General features: G+C 47.8%; 1 protein-coding gene across 1 annotated transcript; it reads left to right on the top strand.

The window, feature by feature from the left end:
- Window positions 1-2,899: 2,899 nt before the first annotated feature.
- Window positions 2,900-18,556, top strand: LOC142660382 (DNA damage-regulated autophagy modulator protein 1-like). The gene is made up of 8 exons (XM_075836995.1): window positions 2,900-3,018; window positions 6,300-6,367; window positions 6,579-6,721; window positions 9,665-9,775; window positions 16,609-16,684; window positions 16,823-16,878; window positions 17,443-17,529; window positions 17,639-18,556. Exons 1-8 carry the CDS (start codon window positions 2,900-2,902, stop codon window positions 17,717-17,719), a joined length of 741 nt encoding a protein of 246 aa, XP_075693110.1. The 3' UTR covers window positions 17,720-18,556.
- The last annotated feature ends 7,817 nt before the right edge of the window (window positions 18,557-26,373 follow it).

Genomic DNA, 26,373 nt, shown 5'->3' with positions numbered 1-26,373 from the left:
AATATAGCCTAAAAGCAATGTTTTTTTTCATGTTTTGTACCATTTTGCGGCCATTTTTGCCAAAATTATGAAAATCGCGGCAAAAAACGCGAAGCACATGGAAAATAACAGAGGGCTTGTGAAGGGGGATGGGGCACTCACCAGTCCTGCAGGGTCCAGTCGCTGTGTAGAGAAGGAGCTGTCTTGTCTGGTGGGCGGCTCTCTCCACACGGAGCTTCTGCTTTCTTGCTGCTCATGTAAGTCCTGTCAGGGTCTCAGCGTTAGTTACTTCGGAGGAAGGAACAGGCCCTAGCTGAAGGGTCCGTTTCTTTCTCCAAGTGACCAACGCTGGGGCCCTGATAGAAATGTTTAACCCCTTAGTGACCAGCCCATTTTAGGCCCTAATGACCAAGCTATTTTATTCGTTTTTCTATAGTCGCATTCAAAGAGCTATAACGTTTTTATTTTTTCGTCTACATAGCTGTATGAGGACTTGTTTTTTGCGGGATTAGTTGTGCTTTTTAATGGCACCATTTTTGGGTACATATAATTTTTATATTAACTTTTATTAACCTTTTAGGGGGAGATTATAAAAAAAAACTGAAATTTCGCCATTGTTCTATGCGTTTTTAAATTGACGCTGTTCACTGTGCGACGTAATTAACATGTTACCTTTATGATACCACATATGTAGAGGTTTTTTTATGTTTTACGACTTTTGCACAATAAAAACACTTTTGAACTAAAATTATTTGCTTTTGCATCGTTGCTTTCCAAGAGCCGTAATTTTTTTATTTTTCCATCAATGTAGTGATTTTTTGGGCTTGTTTTCTGCGGGACAAGACGTAGTTTTGAATGGTACTGTTTTGGGGTGCATGGGACTTATTGATTCATTTTTATTATGACTTTTTTGGGGGGCAATGGAAAAAAATTGCAATTTCGCCATGGTTTTTTGCGTTTTTTTTTTACGGTGTTCACTTTGCGGTTTAAATTACATATTAACTTTATTAATGGAGTCATTACGGTCGCGGCGATACCACATATGTGTACTTTATTTTTTTTTTTACACTTTTACTAAATAAAACCACTTTTTATGGAAAAAAATGGTTTTATTTTTTTTTTTTACTGTACTTTTTATTAATAATCTTTATTTCACTTTGATTACTGATTTTATTAGTCCCACTAGGGGACTTTACTGTGCGATGTACTTCGTATACCAGAGCATTATTGCCTGTCAGTGTAAATCTGACAGGCAATCTGTTAGGACGTGCCTCCGGCGCGTCCTAACAGGAATATGTCCAGGGCAGACCTGGGGGCTTTTATCAAGCCCCCGGCTGCCATGACACCCCATCGGAGACCCGCGATTTCATTCGCGGGCCGCCGATGGGTGACAGAGGGAGCTCACTCCCTCTGTAAACAAAGTTAAATGCCGCGGTCGCTATTGACGGCGGCATTTAACGGGTTAAACGGCCGCGATCGAAGTAAACTTCGATCGCGGGCGTTGGAGCAGGAGCTCAGCTGTCATCAGACAGCAGAGCCCCGGCTCCTGCTTGCACGGGAGACCCGTGCAGCACTTAGACTAGGCTGACGTGAAAAGGCGTCAGCCTAGCCTAAAGCCCATTAGTGACCGACGTAAAAAGGCGTATTAGTGGTCACTAAGGGGTTAAAGCAAAATAAATATTCGGCACACAAGTTAGTGATTTTAGCAAATCTTTGAGTTTTATTTTATCAATAGTCGATGCCAGAGGTTTAGTGAGACGTTTTGGTCGTAATTTAGACCTTCATCAGGCACTTGTTCCTCCTGGTGTCTGGTTTATCCAGTTGTTGGCGCTGCATGTTTTAATAGCGGCTAACCGCTGTATTTAGCTAAATGTTTAAAGTTTAATAAGAAACGGACGGGCCCCTAACTTTCTGCATTCTGGCCGGGCCCCTGACTGCAGTACCAGCTGTACTGCCCTGATGGCGGCCCTGCATAGGCCATAAGGCACCCATTTACCCAATGCCAAAAGGGTATCTCCCAATGTATACCTCAATGTACACAGCAATAGCCTAAAACACCAAGACATCTAGAGGAGTAGGACATTGTGACCCTCACATTCTCCATTACCTGTCCTGATAATGTCCTGCTCACACAGGTGCACGTCACATTCATCTATTTTCTAACAAACTCTGCAGCTGTGTAAGAAGTGCTGGATAAGGACAAGTTTGCAGCTACTAAATGTAAACAATGACATCTGTCATTCACTGACAGCAAGCAGAGATCTCGAAAATGATAATTAATTGATACAAAATGTATAAGTATATTAGAAAGTTGCATTCAATTATAATTACATTCATAATTGCACAAAAACGTACACGTATATTGATCCTTATTTTAAAGAAAAACAAAAAAAACCTGTAAAGATATGATCTTGTAGTTCCCTGTACATGTATTCACCATCTGTGAAGGTAAAGAATTTATGTTTTATTCTTCTGTTATTATTATGTAATTTGGGCTCATTAGTAATTCCATGTTCTCCTTATACTGGAGCATCTCTGATAAATCTATAAAATGCTGTCAATATATATCTGGTCATTATATGATCCTGTATATGAATATAATAATAGCAGCTATTACACCACAATGTGCCGGATATTCTCTTATAAGTGCAAATTGTGTATAAGCAGAAATATATACTAGTATATAAAATCAGCTACAATACTGAGTACGAATCAGATTCAGGAATGTGTGATGATGTCACAATGACAGGAGCAGCTATGACATCACAGAAGACTGGTGACATCATCGAGTCTATACCGGCCACTGCATGACATTACTTCTTCATTCTTATCTGTGAATTCAGAGAAAGAGACGGACAGAGATAGCGACTTTTGTTTAGCGAATCTTTGATTTTACTCAGCGAATCTTCTATTTGGCGCCATGGAGATCCGGGGGTTGGCATTCTTGCCTCTCCTCTGGGTCATATGGACGCTATTGGGCCTCGGTGCCCTGATTGTCTTGACTGTCATGTCAGGGCATGAAAAATATCCTTATATCAGGTAAGAGGGGACGGGGTGAGAATCCTGACTCTATAGTATAATGAGTGTTATTATTGTATTAATATTATTACTGTTATTTGTGAAATTATTATTATTATTATTATTATTATTATTATTATTATTATTATTATTATTATTATTATACTATTGACCCTTTAGTGACCAGCCTATTTTAGACCTTAATGAGCAAGCCATTTTTTACGTTTTTCCATCGTCGCATTCCAAGAGCTATAACTTTTTTATTTTTGTGTTGACATAGCTGTATCAGGTCTTGTTTTTTGCGGGACAAGTTGTAATTTTTAATAGCACCATTTTGGGGTACATAGAATTTATTGATTAACTTTTATTAACTTTTTGGAGGGGGAATAGAAAAAAACCTGCAATTTCGCCACACTTTTTTGCATCCTAAATTTACACCGTTTACCGTGTGGTATAAATAACACAATAACTTTATTCAGTGGGTTGTTCCGATTGCAACGATACCAAATTTGTATAGTTTTTGTATGTTTGTATGTGTTAATACTTTTACACAGCTAAAACCGCTTATTTTCATAGCCAAAACTTTTTAATTTTTTCGCCGATGCAATTGTATGAGGGCTTTTTTTGCGGGACGACTTGTAGTTTTTATAGTTACCGTTTTGGAGCAGATGCAATTTTTTTATCACTTTTTTTCACATTTTTGTTAAGGCAGGATTCACAGAAAGCAGCAATTTTTGTATGTTTTTTTATTTTATTTTTTACAATGTTCACCGTGCGGGTTAAATGATGTAATAAGTTTATAGTCGGGGGTTGTTACAGACGCGGTGATACCAAATATATGTAACTTTTCGCTCCCTCCCTCTCTCCAAAACCATTCAGATGCGGCGCTCGCTATTGAGCACCGCATCTGAAGGGTTAAACGGGTGAGATCGATACTAATATAGATCTCACCCGGTCGAGCAGGGCTGCCCCCAGCCCTCAGCTACCTCCGGCAGCTGAGAACAGGGAGATTTGACAGCTCCCTGCTCTGTTTACTTATTCCGATGCAGTGCCGTAGAAAGTCTATTGCATCGGAATAAAGCCCGTTAGTGACCGATGTAAAAACACTATGGGGCGGCCACTAACGGGTTAATAATCTTCATCTTATAATTAATGAAACTGAAAACATCATATTCTAGGAGATTTATCAAAGTAGTCCAAAGGAGAAGTGGAGTAGTTGCCCATAGCAACCATTCAGATTTCAGCTTTCATTTTACTGTGACCTTTTACAAAATGAAAGCTGAAATCTGATTGGTTGCTATGGACAACTACTCCAACTTTCCTTTGATCAATCTCCAGTGACTGTAAGGGTATGTGCACACAGGCTTTTTTCAGCCGTTTTTCAAGTCGTAAACTTCCCGAAAAATGGCTGAAAAAAAACGGAAGCAGAACGCCAACACACATCTGCACCTTGATTTCAATATGCAGGTTGAGAAATGAAATCTGAGCTCTGATTGGTTGCTATGAGCAGCTAGGACAGTTTTACTGTTAGACAGTGTAACCAGTTATATGGTCCCCGGGAGGAAGCAGAGGAACTTAGTACAAATGATGATAAATAACAATAATAATTTTGTTATTTTACTTACTTTTACCAAGTTCCTCTGCTTCCTCCCGGGGACCAGATAACTGGTTACACTGCCTAACAGTAATACTGTCCTAGCTGCTCATAGCAACCAATCAGAGTTCAGCTAGCTGCTCATAGCAACCAATCAGAGTTCAGCTTTTATTTCTTAACCTGCTCTTGAAAAATGAAAGCGGCGCAGTGATTTACTGTTAGGCCGGATTCACACGAGCGCGTGCGTTTTACGCGTGCAAAAAACGCTGCGTTTTGCGCGCGCAAAAGGTCCATGTGTCATCAGCATATGGCGTGTGGCTGCTTGATTTTCGCGCAGCCGGCATCATGATGAAACTCTGTTTTTATGTTTACAAACAGAAAAGCACGTGGTGCTTTTCTGTTTTCATTCATAGTTTTTACTACTGTAGCGCGAATCACCCGGAAGTGCTTCCGTGTGCCGAGCGCGATTTGCACGCACCCATTGACTTAAATGGGTGCGTGTAGTGCGAAACACGGCCAAATATACGCTGCCAGAAATTCACTGACAGTCTGACCGGCCCCATTCACTAACATAGGTCCGTGCGACGTGCGTGCGACGTTCGTGTCAATAAGCCCTTGGACAATTTCTCATAGACAATAAAAATGTTTGCAGCAAAAATGTGGCACTCATGAAGTTATGGGGGGTTATCCGACTTAATAAAAAAGTATGTAATTGAATAATACTCAATGATACTGGTCTCCTTTCTTCTGGATTATTTCCAATGTTACACACTTTTATTGTTTGCAGCGACGCCATTGGCCACCGACAAAAAATTGTCAGACTGGCTCAGCTTGAATGATAATGGGGAAACGTTTCCATCTGAGCGTAGCTTTCATGATTCCCCGCTTCCACATTCCTCCTTTAAATGCCATTTCCCTCTTATTTTAAGTTCCCACACCTCGCTCCTCCGTTCCCTCCCCCCGTAGCCTGACTCGGTCCCTTTCCCCTGTTACGTTTATGTCAGGTAAAGTTGATTACGGAACATGAATGGGTCACATGATTTGTGATGATCCGTTCGGGTGGTGTCGCTGAGCAGAGAGCACTTGTCACATGATCTGTAACGTTTCCTATTTTGGGGATTGATAGAGGAGAGAGGGATCATGTGATCAAAATACGAAACGTCACAAATACTGTAGTCCGTTTACAGCAGACTTGTGATCACATGACCTGAATTAACGGCGCCGTTCCTCGGCTTCGTGGAAGTAAAAAGTTTATTACTAAGTTTAGTCATTAAGTATATCACAATGATAGAGATATAGAGATATACTTTCTAGGGGTAGCGGATAATATGGGGGATGAATTTTTAGGACTAGAAATAGTAGAAGTCAGAAATAGAGATGGAATGATTGGACATTCAGGAGATAATGGGGGAGAATTTTCAATACTGAGCAAGGAAAACATGGAGCCGTTGCCCATAGCAACCAATTGGGTTCCTGAATTCATTTTCCAAAGGGTCTCTGATAAACGAGAGCTGCAATCTGATTGGTTGCTATTGGTAATGGCTTCATGTTTTCCCTCAGTGTTCTTTGCTCCTACTTGACTGTGGATATTGGAACATATTATGGAGGGTGATTATAATGAAGGAAGATAAAGTCTCCTCTGCTCTTAGATGAGACAATTCCACCGCTTGTCTCCTATTAACTCTCAATATTTTTCTTTATTTCACAGTGACACGGGAAAAATGTTCCCTGAATCGGTGATCTACACCGTCGTCTTCATGGTGACGTCCATTCTTGGTAAGTGGATGCAGCTTCCTATAGGGAGATAACATCAGGAGGAGATCAGTGGTGCCAACAGTGATGACCTTTCATTCCCAATCACTATCCAGCACTCACCGGCGGCCATTACTAGGGTTTCTAATCATCACTGCGTCCTGGAGTTAATACAAGTGTCTATAGAAATGATATATGGAAGTCTCCGGCTGATAACATGTATTGTCTATTTCAGGAGCCGGCGTCGCTTCCATCCAGTACAGGTTCATGATTATTCAGTCTGAACCATCGGAGAAGCGTTATATAATCATCCAGAGAATCCTCTACGCCATCGGATGGATCGTCTGTATTGGGACCGCCGTGAACGCCATATATTCGGTTAGTTATTATGTTTTATATAAAGTTTCCAGTATTACATAGAGGGGTCAGTACCCAGTAATATATAGAGGGGTCAGTACCCAGTAATATATAGAGGGGTCAGTACCCAGTAATATATAGAGGGGTCAGTACCCAGTAATATATAGAGGGGTCAGTACCCAGTAATATATAGAGGGGTCAGCACCCAGTAATATATAGAGGGGTCAGTATCCAGTAATATATAGAGGGGTCAGTACCCAGTAATATATAGAGGGGTCAGTACCCAGCAATATATAGAGGGGTCAGTATCCAGTAATATGTAGAGGGGTCAGTACCCAGTAATATATAGAGGGGTCAGTACCAAGTAATATATAGAGGGGTCAGTACCCAGTAATATATAGAGGGGTCAGTACCCAGTAATATGTAGAGGGGTCAGTACCCAGTAATATATAGAGGGGTCAGTATCCAGTAATATATAGAGGGGTCAGTACCCAGTAATATGTAGAGGGGTCAGTACCCAGTAATATGTAGAGGGGTGAGTACCAGTAATATATAGAGGGGTCAGTACCCAGTAATATATAGAGGGGTCAGTACCCAGTAATATATAGAGGGGTCAGTACCCAGTAATATATAGAGGGGTCAGTACCCAGTAATATATAGAGGGGTCAGTACCCAGTAATATATAGAGGGGTCAGTACCCAGTAATATATAGAGGGGTCAGTACCCAGTAATATATAGAGGGGTCAGTACCCAGTAATATATAGAGGGGTCAGTACCCAGTAATATATAGAGGGGTCAGCACCCAGTAATATATAGAGGGGTCAGTACCCAGTAATATATAGAGGGGTCAGTACCCAGTAATATGTAGAGGGGTCAGTACCCAGTAATATATAGAGGGGTCAGTATCCAGTAATATATAGAGGGGTCAGTACCCAGTAATATGTAGAGGGGTCAGTACCCAGTAATATGTAGAGGGGTGAGTACCAGTAATATATAGAGGGGTCAGTACCCAGTAATATATAGAGGGGTCAGTACCCAGTAATATATAGAGGGGTCAGTACCCAGTAATATATAGAGGGGTCAGTACCCAGTAATATATAGAGGGGTCAGTACCCAGTAATATATAGAGGGGTCAGTACCCAGTAATATATAGAGGGGTCAGCACCCAGTAATATATAGAGGGGTCAGTATCCAGTAATATATAGAGGGGTCAGTACCCAGTAATATATAGAGGGGTCAGTACCCAGCAATATATAGAGGGGTCAGTATCCAGTAATATGTAGAGGGGTCAGTACCCAGTAATATATAGAGGGGTCAGTACCAAGTAATATATAGAGGGGTCAGTACCCAGTAATATATAGAGGGGTCAGTACCCAGTAATATGTAGAGGGGTCAGTACCCAGTAATATATAGAGGGGTCAGTATCCAGTAATATATAGAGGGGTCAGTACCCAGTAATATGTAGAGGGGTCAGTACCCAGTAATATGTAGAGGGGTGAGTACCAGTAATATATAGAGGGGTCAGTACCCAGTAATATATAGAGGGGTCAGTACCCAGTAATATATAGAGGGGTCAGTACCCAGTAATATATAGAGGGGTCAGTACCCAGTAATATATAGAGGGGTCAGTACCCAGTAATATATAGAGGGGTCAGTACCCAGTAATATATAGAGGGGTCAGTACCCAGTAATATATAGAGGGGTCAGTACCCAGTAATATATAGAGGGGTCAGTACCCAGTAATATATAGAGGGGTCAGCACCCAGTAATATATAGAGGGGTCAGTACCCAGTAATATATAGAGGGGTCAGTACCCAGTAATATGTAGAGGGGTCAGTACCCAGTAATATATAGAGGGGTCAGTATCCAGTAATATATAGAGGGGTCAGTACCCAGTAATATGTAGAGGGGTCAGTACCCAGTAATATGTAGAGGGGTGAGTACCAGTAATATATAGAGGGGTCAGTACCCAGTAATATATAGAGGGGTCAGTACCCAGTAATATATAGAGGGGTCAGTACCCAGTAATATATAGAGGGGTCAGTACCCAGTAATATATAGAGGGGTCAGTACCCAGTAATATATAGAGGGGTCAGTACCCAGTAATATATAGAGGGGTCAGTACCCAGTAATATATAGAGGGGTCAGTACCCAGTAATATATAGAGGGGTCAGCACCCAGTAATATATAGAGGGGTCAGTACCCAGTAATATATAGAGGGGTCAGTACCCAGTATTATATAGAGGGGTCAGTACCCAGTAATATATAGAGGGGTCAGTACCCAGTAATATATAGAGGGGTCAGTATCCAGTAATATATAGAGGGGTCAGTACCCAGTAATATATAGAGGGGTCAGTACCCAGTAATATATAGAGGGGTCAGTACCCAGTAATATATAGAGGGGTCAGTACCCAGTAATATATAGAGGGGTCAGTATCCAGTAATATATAGAGGGGTCAGTGTACCCAGTAATATATAGAGGGGTCAGTACCCAGTAATATATAGAGGGGTCAGTACCCAGTAATATACAGAGGGGTCAGTACCCAGTAATATGTAGAGGGATCAGTACCCAGTAATATATAGAGGGGTCAGTACCCAGTAATATATAGAGGGGTCAGTACCCAGTAATATATAGAGGGGTCAGTACCCAGTAATATCTAGAGGGGTCAGTACCCAGTAATATATAGAGGGGTCAGTACCCAGTAATATATAGAGGGGTCAGTACCCAGTAATATATAGAGGGGTCAGTACCCAGTAATATATAGAGGGGTCATTGGTATATGCATTGCTCATTATTCTTCCATTCTGCCCAATATAACACACGTTACAGTGGCGCCCCCTGGTGATAGCCTTGTATTACTGCCCCGTTATAATTACACTCCACCTGCGGCCTCTGCTGTTATATACTCTCAGATCTCCCTGACAACCTCATTGATGACATTTATATATCTGTTTATGTTCTAGGTGGAGACCCAGCCTACAGCCCACAGGATCGGCGCAGGATTGGCATTTGTCCTTGCTGCCATTTACAACCTGTGCCAAGCTGTGTACCTGTACATGACCTGCCTAGGTAGAGTCGTGTGTTAACCTTAAACCATACTATCCCCCACCCCCATTTAGTAACGACACATGACACCGAGGTTGGATGTGAAATGGCCACAGCAGCCGTTTATTAATTTCACAGTTTTATAAAAACAATTTAAATCCGAAACATTCGGATAACTAGTTAGGAATCCACCAGAGAATTCCTCCTAATAATTCACATGACCCAACATGGGTCAGAATCATAAATAACCATTAAACGTTAACATTAACCCGAGCAGAGGAAGTCCTTGAAGCCCCTTCAGATGTTCCTTTCAAGAACACACCGAATTAGCCATCTGCAAACCACTAATTACCTCCAGCCGTAAACCAGCTCGGAAGCACCGTTCACCTCTGCAGATGGCTCCACCCACTAGAAGTCCACTTCAAGGGGATAACACCCGTTGAAGCCCTCAAGTGATATACCGACCACTAGAAGTCCACTTCAAAGGGATAACACCCGATGAAGCCTTCAAGTGACATACCTTCTACCAGAAGACCACTTCAAAGGGATAACACCCGATGAAGTCTTCAACCATGTACCTTTTTTGGGGGACGCATACCCCCGATGCGACCCCCCCCACCATTTTGTACTGACTGGCCTCAAGGACTCCCCCCGCCAGCTGCCATGACAACAGAACCTACTCCGGAAAAAAGAAAAACATGTTAAATAAACACACAAAATAAAACACAACGCTCATATACGGACGTACAGAAGACCTAAGGAGTAACAAAACAAGGGTGGGAGGGTGGGAGCTTTGCTTCTTGTGTACTACTCCTCCCGCTGCTTCCGGCTCAATGCCGAGAAACAGCGGGAAGCGCAGTAACGGCCCCCCCGTCCCCCCTAGCTCCTCCCCGTCCCTCCTTCAGCTTCTTCACCTTTCCCTCACCTCTTAACGTTAACCCTTTCCCTACCAGGACGGTCATGTCGGCTTCCCTCAAGCCTGCAGCTGCGTCCAGCCTCTTCTTGACCTGCCTAGGTAGAGTCGTGTGTTAACCTTAAACCATACTATCCCCCACCCCCATTTAGTAACGACACATGACACCGAGGTTGGATGTGAAATGGCCACAGCAGCCGTTTATTAATTTCACAGTTTTATAAAAACAATTTAAATCCGAAACATTCGGATAACTAGTTAGGAATCCACCAGAGAATTCCTCCTAATAATTCACATGACCCAACATGGGTCAGAATCATAAATAACCATTAAACGTTAACATTAACCCGAGCAGAGGAAGTCCTTGAAGCCCCTTCAGATGTTCCTTTCAAGAACACACCGAATTAGCCATCTGCAAACCACTAATTACCTCCAGCCGTAAACCAGCTCGGAAGCACCGTTCACCTCTGCAGATGGCTCCACCCACTAGAAGTCCACTTCAAGGGGATAACACCCGTTGAAGCCCTCAAGTGATATACCGACCACTAGAAGTCCACTTCAAAGGGATAACACCCGATGAAGCCTTCAAGTGACATACCTTCTACCAGAAGACCACTTCAAAGGGATAACACCCGATGAAGTCTTCAACCATGTACCTTTTTTGGGGGACGCATACCCCCGATGCGACCCCCCCACCATTTTGTACTGACTGGCCTCAAGGACTCCCCCCGCCACCGCGAAACAGGCCTTGACCACCTTAAGCCTGTGAGTTCCTCCACACCACCACCGCCCTTTCTATGCCTTCTGCTATAGCCAAGCTCCAAATATCAATGCCAACCTCGGTCAGATGAACCCCGTCACTCCTCCAGAAATTCCCCAATCCTGACTCCAAATCCCTATGCCTCACGCAAATGCCCCCGTTCTTTGCCACAAAACGGGACACCGCCCGGTTAACTTTTATCCGAGCCTTATTGACTCTCTCCACCGATCTAGCTAACCGCCAATGCTTCCTTGGGACTATGTCCGACCACACTACCACCAACTTGGGATAAGATACCCACAAACACAACAAATCATGTTTGATATCCCGCACCAACTCACGAAAAGGGCGGACTCCTAAGTCATTCCCACCCACGTGCAACACTAAAACCTCCGGAACCCTATCAAGCCGCACATATGTCTGGAATTCCGCCAACACCCTGTTCCACGACATACCTCTAAACCCCAGCCAATGCACAACCGCATCCTGTCGCGGAATGCGCAACTGGCGACCATCCGGGCGGACGTCCGCCCTCAAAGCCCCCCAGTGCACGTACGAATGACCCATCAACCACACCAGACAAGGAGGCGAATCTGAAACGGAAAACACAGTTAGGCACCACCATATACATTTGCAAGCATAAACAACAAAATTACAACATATGGGGGCGGACATAGGACTTAAACCTTTTAGACTCCCAACGACCAATACGCCTCACCCCCTCATCATCCAACCCCCAGCGCCCTGCTTCCGTTGCTGCGCCAATCCGGAAGGAATGAGATGAATATGAGCCTGCCGCAACCCCAACCGCCGTCAAACATTTTTTAAAAACAGCTCCAAACTGAAACCTGGACAAGAACGACCCGTCCACATGACATAACAAAGGCAAATCTGGAGACCCCCTGTTTTTTGTAAAACCACGCATGCACTCTACTGGGCACATGACCGACCCCGGGAGAGCGAACAAAACTATCAGTTTTCCCTTCCCTAATTGGTCAGTTTTTGATCTACGCAACCATACCTCCAACCGATCTGCAAAAAGGCTCACCTCCCCAGATCTCAACCCCCCTGCCTGTTTAGTACTTGGCGACACCAACTCACCTATTCTAAATGCTCCGAAGAACGCCAACGAGAAAGCCAACCGAAACAAATCCATTTCATCTGAAGAACGACATACCGATGCCAATGAACCACCCAACAAGCCCAGCAAAGCAAACGACACCGGCCTTCTACTATCCGCCTCCACCCTACCTCTGCGCAACCCCTTCAAAGCCTGCGATACCAGAAATTCCTTCGATACATCCCGCAAGCCCCGCAACTTAAGCCCAAACGCCACCGCGGATATAAACCGGTTCACCTTCGCTACTGAAAACCCCGCCTCCCAGGCATCCCCTAACCAATACAAAAGTGCCACCAACCTGTCTCTATCCGTATTGACATCACCCAACTCTCTTACCCACTCCTCCCACTGCCTCCAACAAGCAGCATAAGCCCTCCACGTCGTGCCCGCCAAAGACCTTTGTAACAGCTGCTCTACGGGACCGATACCAGATCCCATAGATGATCCGGACACGCCAAACCAATACGTTCCGCTCCCGGAGCCAATTGCCGAAACCGGTCCCACTGCGAGCGAGAAAGAGCATCAGCAACACAATTCCGTACACCCGGGACATGCACCGCCACCACCCACGCGTTCAGCGACAAACACACCAACACTAAATGTCGCAACAATTGAACTACCGGAGGAGAGGACGCCGTGATGTTATTAATGGCAAGCACCACACCCATGTTGTCGCAGTAAAAACGGACCTTCTTATCCCTGAGCCTGTCCCCCCAAATGGTAGCCGCCACCACGATGGGAAACAGCTCGAGCAGGGCCAGATTCCGCGTCAATCCACTGGACACCCAGCTAGCCGGCCATTGACCTGCGCACCACGGACCTCCCCCGTAAGCTCCAAAGCCACCCGCCCCAGCCGCATCCGTGAAAATATTCAGATCACTCGTATCCTGCGCTGGGGCCATCCATAGCGAGCGACCATTGTACTGACCCAAGAAGTCATCCCAAACCTGAAGATCAGCTCGGTGCTCCTCCTTGAGCCTCACAAAATGATGCGGCGCCCGCACTCCCGCCGTTGCCGCCGCCAACCTTCTACCAAACACCCTCCCCATCGGCATAATCCGGCAGGCGAAATTCAACTTCCCCAGCAGCGACTGAAGCTCCCTCAACGACATTTTCTTCCTTCTACAAGCCCGTCGCACCTCCAGCCTCAAAGCACCCAGCTTATCCGCCGGGAGCCGACACTCCATTGCCACCGAGTCAATTTCGATTCCCAAGAAACAAATCGTCGCTACCGGGCCCTCCGTTTTTTCCGGCGCCAAAGGGATCCCAAAATCCCTCGCCACCTTCTGCAGGGCATGAAGCAAGTTACCGCAAACCGGCGAACCCCCCGGGCCAACGCACAAAAAATCATCTAAGTAATGGATCAACGAATCGACCCCGGATACTCCCCTCGTTACCCACTCCACGAAGCTACTAAACGCCTCGAAGTATGCACAAGAAAGAGAACACCCCATCGGAAGGCACCGATCCACGTAAAAGGCCCCATTCCAAAAACAGCCCAACAGCCGTTGGCTTTCTGGATGCACCGGCAACAACCTGAACGCCGCCTCGATGTCGGTTTTTGCTAGCAGCGCCCCCGGACCCGCAGCCCGCACTAACCCCACCGCCTTATCGAATGAGGTATAAACTACGGAACACAACTCGTGATCAATCCCGTCGTTTACCGACGAACCTTTGGGATACGATAAATGTTGAATCAAACGAAACTTTCCGGGCTCGCGTTTAGGGACAATACCCAAAGGGGACACAACTAAATCTTTCACCGGCGACTCCACAAATGGCCCCGACATGCGCCCCAACGAAACTTCTTTTAACAACTTTTCCGACACGACTTCCGCATGCACGTAAGCCGATTTTAAATTTCTCCGCGTAACCGGAACCTCATAAGGAGGCGGAGGAATAACAAAACCAACACTAAACCCTTCATAAAGCAACTTAGCCGCCGCCCTATCCGGATACTCATTTAGATAAGGGGCCATCCTTTCCACCCTCACCGGCGACACCCCCTTGACCAGCCCCGTGCTGGTTCCCGGACCTCTTTTTACGCAGACATTTTGCCGCCCCGTGTGATGCACCATTACACTCGGAGCACACGTGCTTGAACTTGCACGTGGCCCCGAACTTACACTGGCCTTCATTGAATTGCCAGCAAAACCCCGCCTTTCCCCCGCCGCTTGGTCCACTCTGACTAATCTGGCCTCCCTGGCCACCGCTCCCGGGAAAGGGCTGCCTAACCGGAACCGTAACCCGTAACCAGAGAGCAATATCCTTCTGGTCCCACCGAATCGCCGGCCGAACCGCCTTCCGCTGACGGAATTGCTCATCATATCGCAGCCACGCCTGACCCCCATACGCCCTATGAGCCTCCCCAATAGCATCAAAATAACAAAATAACGCCGAACAATTTTCCGGCGCCTTTTCCCCTATCACACTAGCCAATATGGCGAACGCCTGCGACCAATTAACGAACGTCTGCGGGATAAGCCTATACCGCCGCCGTTCCTCCTCGTCCTTTTTACTCTCATCCCGCTTGCTCTTATCCAAATTGAATTTAGCCAGCGGCAAGAGAGAAAAAATTTCAACATATTCATCTTTCCAGATCCGATCACGCACCTCCTGCTTTAAATGCGCCCCCAACGGACCCTCAAAACAAACATACACCTCCCCCCGAGCACGATCGTCCATGCGCACTCGATCGCCGTCCTTCTGTGCCTCAGTCTGCACCGACACCGCGACCGCCTCTCTAACCGCCACCACAGGACGCGCCTGCAACGATCCCACTTCCCTGGAGCCTTCCCAAACTACCGCAGGGGACACTTCCGTTACTACCGGCGCCGCGGCCCTATCCAGGCGCCCCACCAGCTCCCGTAAGCAACCCACTAAATCTGCCAAACCCGCTCCGTCGCGTCCGCCCGCGCCACTACCGGCCCCCGATGCTATGCTAGCAGCCCCCCCGCCGACACCCGACATAAAAATCGCTGGATAAGACAATAAAGGAGTTATACACTCACCGGGCTGCACAGGCGCTGTGTTCCCGTCAGCCGGACCATCCTGACCTCGACGATAGACGTCCAGTTCACCTTCCTCCAGTTCTTCTCTCGCCGACGACTGTCCCTCCCAACGACCTCTTCGGAAAGGGGATGAGGACGCGCTGACCGATGGGCCGGCAACCTGCCGCCCGACCGCCGGGACCCAGACTTCCGACCGGACCTGTTGCCTCGACGTCGCTGCAGATCTAGTCGTCCGTCTAGACGATCCTGACGAAGCCTGCCCCCTGGCCGGAACATCACCATGCGGGGCGGCCGTACCTTGCTCTTGACATCTTCCATCTGATGGGGGAGGGGTGACAGGGAGCCCGGCCTGCGACTCCCTGCTTACCGCCGGACCCCGTCGCGGCCTGGGATTCCTGCCAGGACGCAGGGCCTGGGAAGGGGCGGTCCTCCCAGCTGCCTGGCCTGCAGCGTCCGGGATCGGGCTCCCTCTGCGACGCCGTGTCCGCGGGACTACCTCCGGACTCAGGCGCTCTGGAGGTCGGGACCGCCGAGAGGGACGGGTCGACACAGCCTGCATCGCCGTCACCCCTGCTACCGCTCTCTGCCTGCCCAGCGCAGGAGCGGTTGTTGCCGACTCCCCCCCCGCCGCCATAGCCATGCTCGTAGGGGGGCCGGGGGAGGGGAGCCTGTCCCTTACAACAGACCCCGAACGCCGTGCCCGACGTGGCGAAACGGCGTCCGGGATCCGCGTTAATGCAGCCACGGTCTCCTCCAGCCATCCGGGACCGTGGTGCACAGCAGCGGCACGCAGCCGCTCTAAAATCAGGGCCTCTGCCATACTAAAAAGCCGGGCAACGGGGAGCTTTGCTTCTTGTGTACTACTCCTCCCGCTGCTTCCGGCTCAATGCCGAGAAACAGCGGGAAGCGCAGTAACGGCCCCCCCGTCCCCCCTAGCTCCTCCCCGTCCCTCCTTCAGCTTCTTCACCTTTCCCTCACCTCTTAACGTTAACCCTTTCCCTACCAGGACGGTCATGTCGGCTTCCCTCAAGCCTGCAGCTGCGTCCAGCCTCTTCTAGAGATCCTTCAGCAGTCGGCAAATGTGCCACATCCGACTAGTAACAACTGTGGTGACCATTGTGGCACTGATTATCTGTATCCTTTTATTGTGTGCTGGATACACTGGAGATTATGCGCTCCCTCGTGACTCCATTGTAGCACAGATCAGACATGACAGTATAGGAAACACTAGAATAATACAATTCTGTTACTTTCCTTAACACGTTCTTCCAGTTGCTGTAGGTATGAGCGCCTTCTTCTTCAACCTATGTAGCGGCCGCTGTATTGGGGTGAGTTCATATCACTATTCTCCATCTTGTGTAATCCACGTGTCCTGTGTAAGGGTATGTTCACACGGTCTATTTTCAGACGTTTTTTGTGCCGTAAACGCCCCGAAAAATGGCTAAAATTACAGAGGCTAAACGCCTCCAAACATCTGCCCATTGATTTCAATGGGAAAAACGACGTTTCGTTCCCACGGGGCGTTTTTTTACGCAGCCGTTTGTAAACACAGCACGTAAAAAACAGCCCCGTAAAAAAGAAATGCATCTCACTTCTTGAGTCGTTTTTGGAGCCATTTTTTCATTGTCTCACTAGAAAAAAAAAAAAAAACGGCCGTAAAAAACGCATCAAAAAACGCCTGATGAATAAAAAACAGCTGAAAATCAGAGGCTGTTTTCCCTTGAAAACAGCTCCGTATTTTACAGTCGTTTTTTGTTTGCCGTGTGAACATACCCTAAAAGTAAAATAGAAACTCTTGTGGACCTGTCATCCTCCCATCTATTCCATACCAGAGCCACTGGTGAGTACAGCCGGCACTAACATCCTCTATCCTGTCCCTCTATCTTCTGCAGATCTTCTACATAACAGGCATGAAGGCCGAATACATTGGATTTTCTGGCCTGGTAATGCACCATGTGACAAATTATACAGATTTCCAGGTGAGTAGATGCCGTGTGAAGGTCTCATGTGCTCCAGAAGCGTTTCTGATGAGAAGTAATATATTGTATAGAGCCGGTTTATGATAAATGTTCCTTCTTTTTTCCTCAGCGTCTGTCTTTAACATTGTCCAGAGAAGGTGTCTCCATCTCCATGAGGGAAAAGACCCAGGACCCTGAAAACCCTGAATAAGATCCAGGGGTAAGAACTAGGAGGCAGGAGCACCATAAAGACAACTAAAGCCATCTGGACAGCACTGGAGCAGAACATCTTCCTGCAAGTAGGATGAAGGGGCACAAAGACCTCACCCCTAGACCGCAGCAGGTCATGGAGCCAGAGATGCCACCTAAGATGGCAATAAACATATGTAGGTCACTGTTGACATCTATAGTGATCAGTATTACCATCCACATTGAGGTGATAGTAATGACAATGACACCGATCCTTCCAGAAGTCAGTCTGAGAACACCAGTCATGGTACCAGAACCACCTGCAGATAAGTAACCTCCACCTCTTCTGGAACGTTGATGCAACCAGCATTGACTTCCGATAAGGAGGAGTGAGGAGCGTGGCAGGTACAGAAGAGCGATGACTGAACGTTTCATCATGGAAGAGATATATACGTCATAACAGCAACGTTCCTGAACACATAGCAGCAGGAAACCTCAACCATCGTGATTGCTGTACTGAAGAGAACAGGAATATCTGGAGTCGTCCTACCAGGAGAATATGCCAAGTCATCATCATGGCGGAGACTGTGGCCTATTACTACAGCCCGGGCGCAGAAGACTGGCAGTAACATGCCTTGCACTGGCGGACTCTTCACAATGGATTTATTCTGTGGACTATGTGTGACTGTAAAATGTGACAACCTGGTGGAAATCACCTTCTAGTAAACTCAATGTGTTGGAATAATGTTTATTACTGTGGTTATTGCTACAACTACTTCACGATTTATACTTTTTCTTGCATAATATATCTCTAGGTGATGTTGTTGTGTTGCCAATAAATTAAATAGAAAGAAAACCACACACCTAGGAGCACTGGAAAATCTATGGTCCCTATGAACTCCAGAGCAAGTTTTTTTTGTTGTCCTGGGCCCAACCCCCTCTCCTGGCATTCAGTCCCCATGCTCAGACAGTAGACAGACATCCATCCCTTACAGTACTTGGTGTTGCAAGAGGACGTGGCCATGAGATGGAAGGGTCGTCTTTAGTCTGTGCTCGGCCCAGGTGTGCGGCTTAGCGGCTCTCAAGTGGGAGGCAGAGGAGACGTTGTTGGGCCTGGTCGTGGGTGCACAGAGACTGAGAGACATACGGAGATGACAGGAGACATAGAGAAGTAATCTAGGACTGGGAAACATTGGGCCCACCAGAGAAAGTCATTTTCAGGCCCATCCTCCATCTATACAGAACATGTCCACATAAGATACATTGTTATCACACAGGACAGATCATCAATAAGGTCTAATAGGTTATTTGTGGATCATCCCATAAGAAATAGTCCTCAGTGGCAAGTGATTGGCTGCAAAGTCCAAATGGGGTTGTCTTCAGCAGGACCTTTAAGGTCAGAGCCTGGGCCTATCGTAGGACCCTCTGGTGGGACCATCTGGTTCTGAGGAATGGTTGAATATCTTCCTGGAGAAACACAATATTCAAGGTCACAGGTATTCGCAGCGCAGTGTAGTTGATCCAGGGATTTGCCCGTAGGTGATCAGTAAGGGATTTTCCACTCGATCGGTTGTTTCACATGTGACATTTTTGCTGCTGGTTTCATTTACCACAATGACCACATGTTCTAATGTAGTAAATAGAATTTATAAAAATCCTATTCATATATTGTGGGTACAACGTACGTGATTTTCAGGACTGGCTGCGTTTTTTTCCTCTATCTGTTGCGGTTTTTTAACACATTTGCTAATGTCATCCGTTATCGGCTTCACTGGGAGCGGTAGCAGCAAAAGTGCAGCAAACCAGCATGTACTTACCTGCCCATGTGTAGATGCACTTTGGCAAATTGGCCTTTTGTTTTCCTCTGGATCATCTGGGACTCTGTAAGAATAAAAAGTTGAATTCCATGGACTTATTTCTCTTTCCAACCCACTCTATATAACCAGGGCCGCCATCAGGAATTTCTGGGCCCCATACAGCCAAAGAGATTGGGCCCCCTCTCCATTACCGGGGGTGGGCAACGGAAAGTGTGGTGTGCACGTTTGTACGTTATACGCAGTAACTGATTTTGACGTCGAGTTACACTGAACGAAACCATGGAGCAGTCAGTGACCGGTTGATACCCTGGATTTTATTGAATCCAGCCACAACTTTTCCCACTGTACGGCATGTAGTGGGATACGTCGCCTCGGGAATGGCCCTGGGGAAACTCCTGAAGTCACTGTCCATAAATGGACAGAGATGTCAGGAGCTTTCCCTGGGCCAAAGTCCACGGGCACAGTGCTTGTGATTCTCTGCCTGGGGACTCCGGCATTGGGAAGCTCCTGACATTACTGTCCATATAGTGTCGTCAGGAGCGGTATACGTTTTTTGTGGGATCTATCAGAATGGAATAGCTTAGTCTACTACACTATTCCATCCTTCAAAAAAAAAAAAAAAAGTATACTGAAGTATACCAACCCGTGGAAGACCAAAAGGACATAATGGAGCCCTAGACTGCAAGGACCCATTATCAACCTTACCTGCCCAGGACCTTATACCATCCTTAATTAAAATAAAAAAACACCAACACCTTCTTTATGGAAATGTGGAAGTGGCCACAGCTTTATTATTATTTAACAACCATCGGCATGAAGACATATATTTTCCTTTTCTCCTTCTCCTGAAATGCCGATGCTCCCTGTACTCCATCAGGCATGTAGGGTACTAACTCCGTCTTCTTGCCTTCTTGCCGTACTTTCCGCCAGCTGTGACATCTACAAAAGAACCAGAAAAAACGCCAGAACAAGAATATAACCGTAGAAAATTGACAAACCAAAACTAAAACCAAAAACCACTAGGGGAGGGAGGGCGGGTGTTTCTCCCGCTGCAGCTTGAAAGTAAGAGGGCATTTTGCCCCAAACCCCAGCCTTATATCTCCTTAACCACGCCCCTCCTACCCCTTGTTCACCAATCCTGGTCCTGGGCATTATTTAAACGTTCCATCCTTCCTTTAACCCCTCACAGTCCCTGACACTCTCCCTAGGCGCTTCAGTGTCTACAAGACTGCAAGGACCCATTATCAACCTTACCTGCCCAGGACCTTATACCATCCTTAATTAAAATAAAAAAACACCAACACCTTCTTTATGGAAATGTGGAAGTGGCCACAGCTTTATTATTATTTAACAACCATCGGCATGAAGACATATATTTTCCTTTTCTCCTTCTCCTGAAATGCCGATGCTCCCTGTACTCTATCAGGCATGTAGGGTACTAACTCCGTCTTCTTGCCATACTTTCCGCCAAGGAGGGGAACTGAGAAACCTACTCAGTCCCCCGACCACCCCCACCAAGCAACGCCAGTCCTCTCTCGGCACCATCCAACAAATCTGACAGAAAGATATCGAGCCCGATATCGTTGAGGTGTACCCCATCCGGCGCCAGCAAATCAGCATTATCCCCTTCCAAGGCCTGGTGCCGCAGCCCAACTCCACCTATCGAGCGAACGAACCGCGACACCCGCACATTAAGCAACCTGCGCACTCTCTCCAACGCTGCCAAATTACTGGCACCCCGCCACACCGTCCGTGTGAGACCATACCACCACGCAGCGAGCGAACAAATCCTGGAAACGCGCCAAATCAGTCCGAATTAAGGATGACAACTCGGCCATTTTAACTTGGCCGATATCATTCCCCCCGGCGTGAATGATCAGGACAACAGGTCCATCAGTGTGCCTCGTAACTGCCACAACTTCTGGCAGCAACTGCACCCACCGTAGTCCCCGGACGCCTCTCCAGTGGACGTCGGCCTGCGAGAGGCCCAAATTCGGACCCAGCGGCCTCCGTACTGCTCGGACCGCCGCCCAATGCACAAATGAGTGCCCCAGGATCCACACCTGGGGGCGCCGAGACCCTAACAAAAGAAAAGTCGAACTAAATACCAGGTCAAATGTGCGAAACAGAAACAGGCAGGGACAGAAGAACATGACACAAGGAAAGAACTATGGAGGAAGGGGGAGGGGGTTTGGACAACAAACGGAAAAAGAAGAGCCAAACGGAAGAACACTACAATAAATAATCACACTTTAAAAACCAAATCAGGTCGCACATACGACTTATAGCTATTCGAGCTCCATCTACCCAAACGCATGATCGCCACTGAATCCAAGCCTAAGGCATCTGCCTCAGTGGCAGCGCCAATCCTGAAAGAGTGAGTACCGAACTCGCCCGGTGGCAGCCCCAAGTATTTCAGACCAGCCTTAAAAACCGCTTCAAATTGAAAGCGCGACATTAACGACCCATCCTGATGTGTCAAGAATTGAACCCCGGCCGCCTGGACAAACACAAATTCCTGAACTAACTTTACAGGACAATACTGGCCCCCAATCTTCCCAATCGACAACCAAGCACCCTTCCCTGCCGTATCAGTTTTAAACTTCCGAATGCAGACCCGAAGGGAATCACCCAATACTACCACATCAGATCCAAACAACCCACCACGTTTGTTCACACTGGGTGGAACCAGCTCACTAACCCGCAATGCGGCAAAGAAAGCCAAAGAAAATGCTGCGCCAAACAAAGAAACCTCATATTCATCCCGGCAAACAAAACACAAAACGGATAGAAGCCGACCCAGTTGCGCAAAAGATACTGGCCGCCTCGTGTCGCGGGAAAACGCCTCCTTCTTCCACCCCTTCATCGCCTGCCTAACAACAAACTCTTTTGTAACATCCTTACATCCCCACAATTTCAACATAAATGCCACCCCTGCTAAATGTTTACCTGCAGTGGCCGCACTACAACCCTCCTGACGTAATTGTACCAAACTCGTAAGTGTGATATCAAGGTGACAGCTATCCTGTGATGAAAAATTACCCCCCTCAGTCTCCAACCACCGATCCCATGCTCTGCAATGACTCTTCCAAGTCGCTGGTACTACAGAACCCCTTAACAGCCTCATAAGTTGTCCTCGACCAGGGCCCATAAGTGAAGAGGGGGGGACTCCCCGTCTGCCAAAGCTGCAGGGTGCAATTCCCGAAACCAGGACATCTGCGAACGAGACAAAGCATCGGCCATCACATTACAAACTCCCGGAACATGCTTAGCACGAAACCACACGTTCAGCTCCAAACATTTCAAAACCAACCATCGTAATAACGACAAGCCGTTCACCGCATGCACAAACGCCATATTATCTGTCCAGAATATAATCCGCTTATTCACCATCCTGCTACCCCACAACTCTATCGCAACTATAATAGGAAACAACTCTAACAACGTCAAATTACGTACCAACCCTAAATCCCTCCAATGCAAGGGCCAAGGGAACCTACACCAACTTCGGCCCAAAATTGCTCCAAAACCATCACTCCCAGCCGCATCCGTGAACAATTGCAGATCTACACTAGACATCTCGGCGTCCTGACAAACCGACCGCCCATTAAATGAACTCAAAAACGAATGCCAGACAAACAAATCCTTCTTCTTCTTCATCCAAGACGTTACCCGGATAAAATGATCCGGTTTCAATATACCCTTAGTGGCTAATGACAAACGCAGAGAAAAAACACCAGCAATCCCAATAACGACTGTAACTGTTTCAACGTCACTTTCTTAGACCCCATGACCTGGTCAACTTGGGACACCAGGCTTGCCAATTTGTCATCGGGCAAGCGAAAAATCATCTGGACGGTATCTATTTCAATACCCAAAAAAGATAAAACGGTTACCGGGCCCTCAGTTTTTTCCTCTGAAATTTGTACCCCGAAACGAGACATCACCTGCCGAAACACCCTCAGCAACGTGCTGCACAACCCGGAGCCCTTAGGGCCCACAAAAAGAAAATCATCCAGATAATGAATGACCGAAGAAAACCCGGACTCCAAGCAAACTACCCACTCCAAAACTGAAGCAAACATTTCAAAATAACTGCAAGATATAAAACAACCCATGGGAAGGCACATATCAACATAAAAGGCACCGTCCAAACAGCAACCCAGCAGGTGAAAACATTCCGGATGAACCGGCAACAACCGAAAATCAGCTTCAATGTCAGACTTAGCTAGAAACGCGCCCTGGCCTGCAGCCTGCACCAACCTCACCGCAACATCGAAAGAAGTATACGAAACCGCCGCATCCTCCCTGGAGATCCCGTCGTTGACCGATCCACCGCGGGGAAAGGAAAGGTGATGAATCAGCCTAAACTTCCCCCATTCCTTCTTTGGAACTAAGCCAAGGGGGGAAACCCGTAGGTTAGGATACGGCGGCTCGTAGAATGGACCTGCCATTCTCCCCAACTCAACTTCCTTAGCCAATTTCAGACGTGCGACGTCAACATTCTCATTGATCGACTTCAAATTGTCAGCCAATAACAATGTTGCAGAATATTCAAACGGAATCACAAAATCATAAGAAAACCCACTAGTGAGCACCTCTGCCTCCCGTCTCCTGTGGTAACGCTCTAACCACGTGCCCATCTCGAGAACGTTCACCGGCGTTCTCCGCTGTGCCGGAAGGAGGTGCCTTGCCGGCTGCTTACCTCTCCTGAAACACCTGAGCGCCGAATGAGCGCCCCCACAGATGGAGCATTCATGTCGGAATTTGCACGTGGCAAAGAACCGACAATGACCCTCGTTGTAGAGCCGACAGGCTCCCGTGGGCCTAGCGGCCGCAGCTCCAGAGGCGGGGCCTGGCGCCGCGGCTGCACCGGGAAACGATCGTTGCTGTTTGCTGCCTTGCGCTAAGATGAGCTGCAACCAAACATCCGTTGCCTTTGACGCCCAACTAATATCCGGCGACAAAGCCAACCGAAGTCGGAACTCTTCATCGTAACGCCACCAGGCTGCACCACCGTGCAACCTGTGGGCGCTGAAAATCGTGTCAAAATAAACAAACAACTCAGCCCCTTTCGCAGGGTAGCGCTGGCAAATAACATGAGCCAGTGTAGCATAACACTGTACCCAGTTGCCAAAAGTTTTCGCAAAATTAACTTTTTTATCTGAACCTCTCTCATATACCCGCTCCTTATCGACAGTCACCTGCTCCACGGAGACCAAGGACCAAATATCCACAAATTCATTCCTCCAAATTTTTTCCTTGATCTCCGCTGACAAATGAGTCCCGAGAGGAGCGACCCCACAGAACAAAGAATCCCGAAACGTTGGACTAGCTAAAGTATTTTCTCTCTCAGATGGGAGCCTAGCCTCCCCTGGTGGCACAGAGGGAACAGACGTTCCCTCATTCACATTCAAACCAGCCACCACGGCTTTTAAAACAGAAATCAGATCCGTACCCGATACATTAGATTTATTAAGCCATGCGTCACCGCAGGCCGACTCACCGCTCCCAGAGGTCCCACCGACTCCAGAGGGTCCTTCAGCCACTTGCCGCGGCACTGGAACCACGGCCTGAACCTCCTCCACCGACCCGGTGGGAGGAACAACCTGGGACAGCTGCTCATGATTCTCCGATAAGTACTGCACCTCCCGGCGTCAACTGTGTCCCTGCGGCCATGACGATCTCCGCGAAGACCTCTTCCGCGACTCCGATGGGGCAGATGCTGATGACGATGACGAGGAGGAGAATCCTTCGCTGGATGACGAGGAAGACCGCCGACCATGCCTCTTCACGCCACCCGTTCTGCGACATCTGCGATGGCCATGGCGTTGACGTCTTCCAGAACAACGTTTCCACCCCCGTCTGGAACGCTCCCTCACCGAACCCACGGGAGAAAAATGAGACAAGACAGGAGAAGGGCAAACCGGACCAGACGTTTCCCTGTCCCTACACTCACTAGAACAATCCCTACCCGGCCTCGATCGGGGACCGGAGGAGACCGGGGGTGAGAAGCAGCAGGCGCAGCAAAAGCCCCTGCCCCAAGGCTGGGCTGAGTACTCACCGCTCGCTTCTTTGTGCCCGCCGCCATCTTCTTTTCATGGGCGCCGCCATCTTGCTTCATGGCCGACCTGCGCCGAACCGGAAGTCCCGCCTCTGTTCTCTCTCCAACCACTTTCGGCTGAACAGAGAACAGAACAGGGAGCGATGACGTCGGCACCGACCGCTCACAGGAACCGGAAGCAAGTCCCAGTTCCCGCGAACATGCCTTGTGGTAGGCAACCATGGCGGACCAGTCTCCTGGGCCCGCTATACTCACCCCACTGTCCAGGAAGTCGCCTGCCCTATCCGTACCCGCAGCTGCAGATCGAGGTAGGTTGTACCGTGCCTGTGCCGGTTTAACCGCAGCCCTCTTACCGCTTTGGGGAGGGACGCCAGCGCGACGCGTGGACGGGAGGAGGGCGGCACTATGACACCTGACGAAGCGCCGGGTGAAATAGGCCTAGGGGAAATACTGGGACCAGCGCGCAACGGTGGAGCAATCACTGTGCCCCGAACGGGAACGGGGCTGGGGCTTAAGCGAACAGGGGGGCGGATAACACGCTGCGGCCTACCTCGGGTAGCCGCTCCCGGCTATTCCATGACCAGATCCGATCCACTCCTTCTCCCATCCGCCAACAGAGATTCCAGCCAGGCAGGCCCCTCCAAAGCCACCCGCTGTGCCACCTGCCGCAAAAGATCCTCCGCCATCTGTGCAGGACCGTCCACCGAAGCGACAGGAAAAAATGCTCCGAATCTTCCAGCTCCAACCAGAGGATGTTTCTCCCGCTGCAGCTTGAAGGTAAGAGAGCGTTTTGCC

The sequence above is a fragment of the Rhinoderma darwinii genome, chromosome 9 (genome assembly GCF_050947455.1).
Source record: "Rhinoderma darwinii isolate aRhiDar2 chromosome 9, aRhiDar2.hap1, whole genome shotgun sequence".
Taxonomy (NCBI): Eukaryota; Metazoa; Chordata; class Amphibia; order Anura; family Rhinodermatidae; genus Rhinoderma; species Rhinoderma darwinii.
This window is presented reverse-complemented; position numbering and strand designations above follow the sequence as displayed.

Bases quoted from the DNA above. Each gene is read 5' to 3' on its own strand.
- LOC142660382 (XM_075836995.1), top strand. From the start codon at position 2,900: ATGGAGATCCGGGGGTTGGCATTCTTGCCTCTCCTCTGGGTCATATGG. The intron at 6,368-6,578 runs GTAAGTGGATGC...TGTCTATTTCAG, and splicing joins CATGGTGACGTCCATTCTTG to GAGCCGGCGTCGCTTCCATC. The intron at 16,685-16,822 runs GTATCCTTTTAT...ACGTTCTTCCAG, and splicing joins CATTGTGGCACTGATTATCT to TTGCTGTAGGTATGAGCGCC.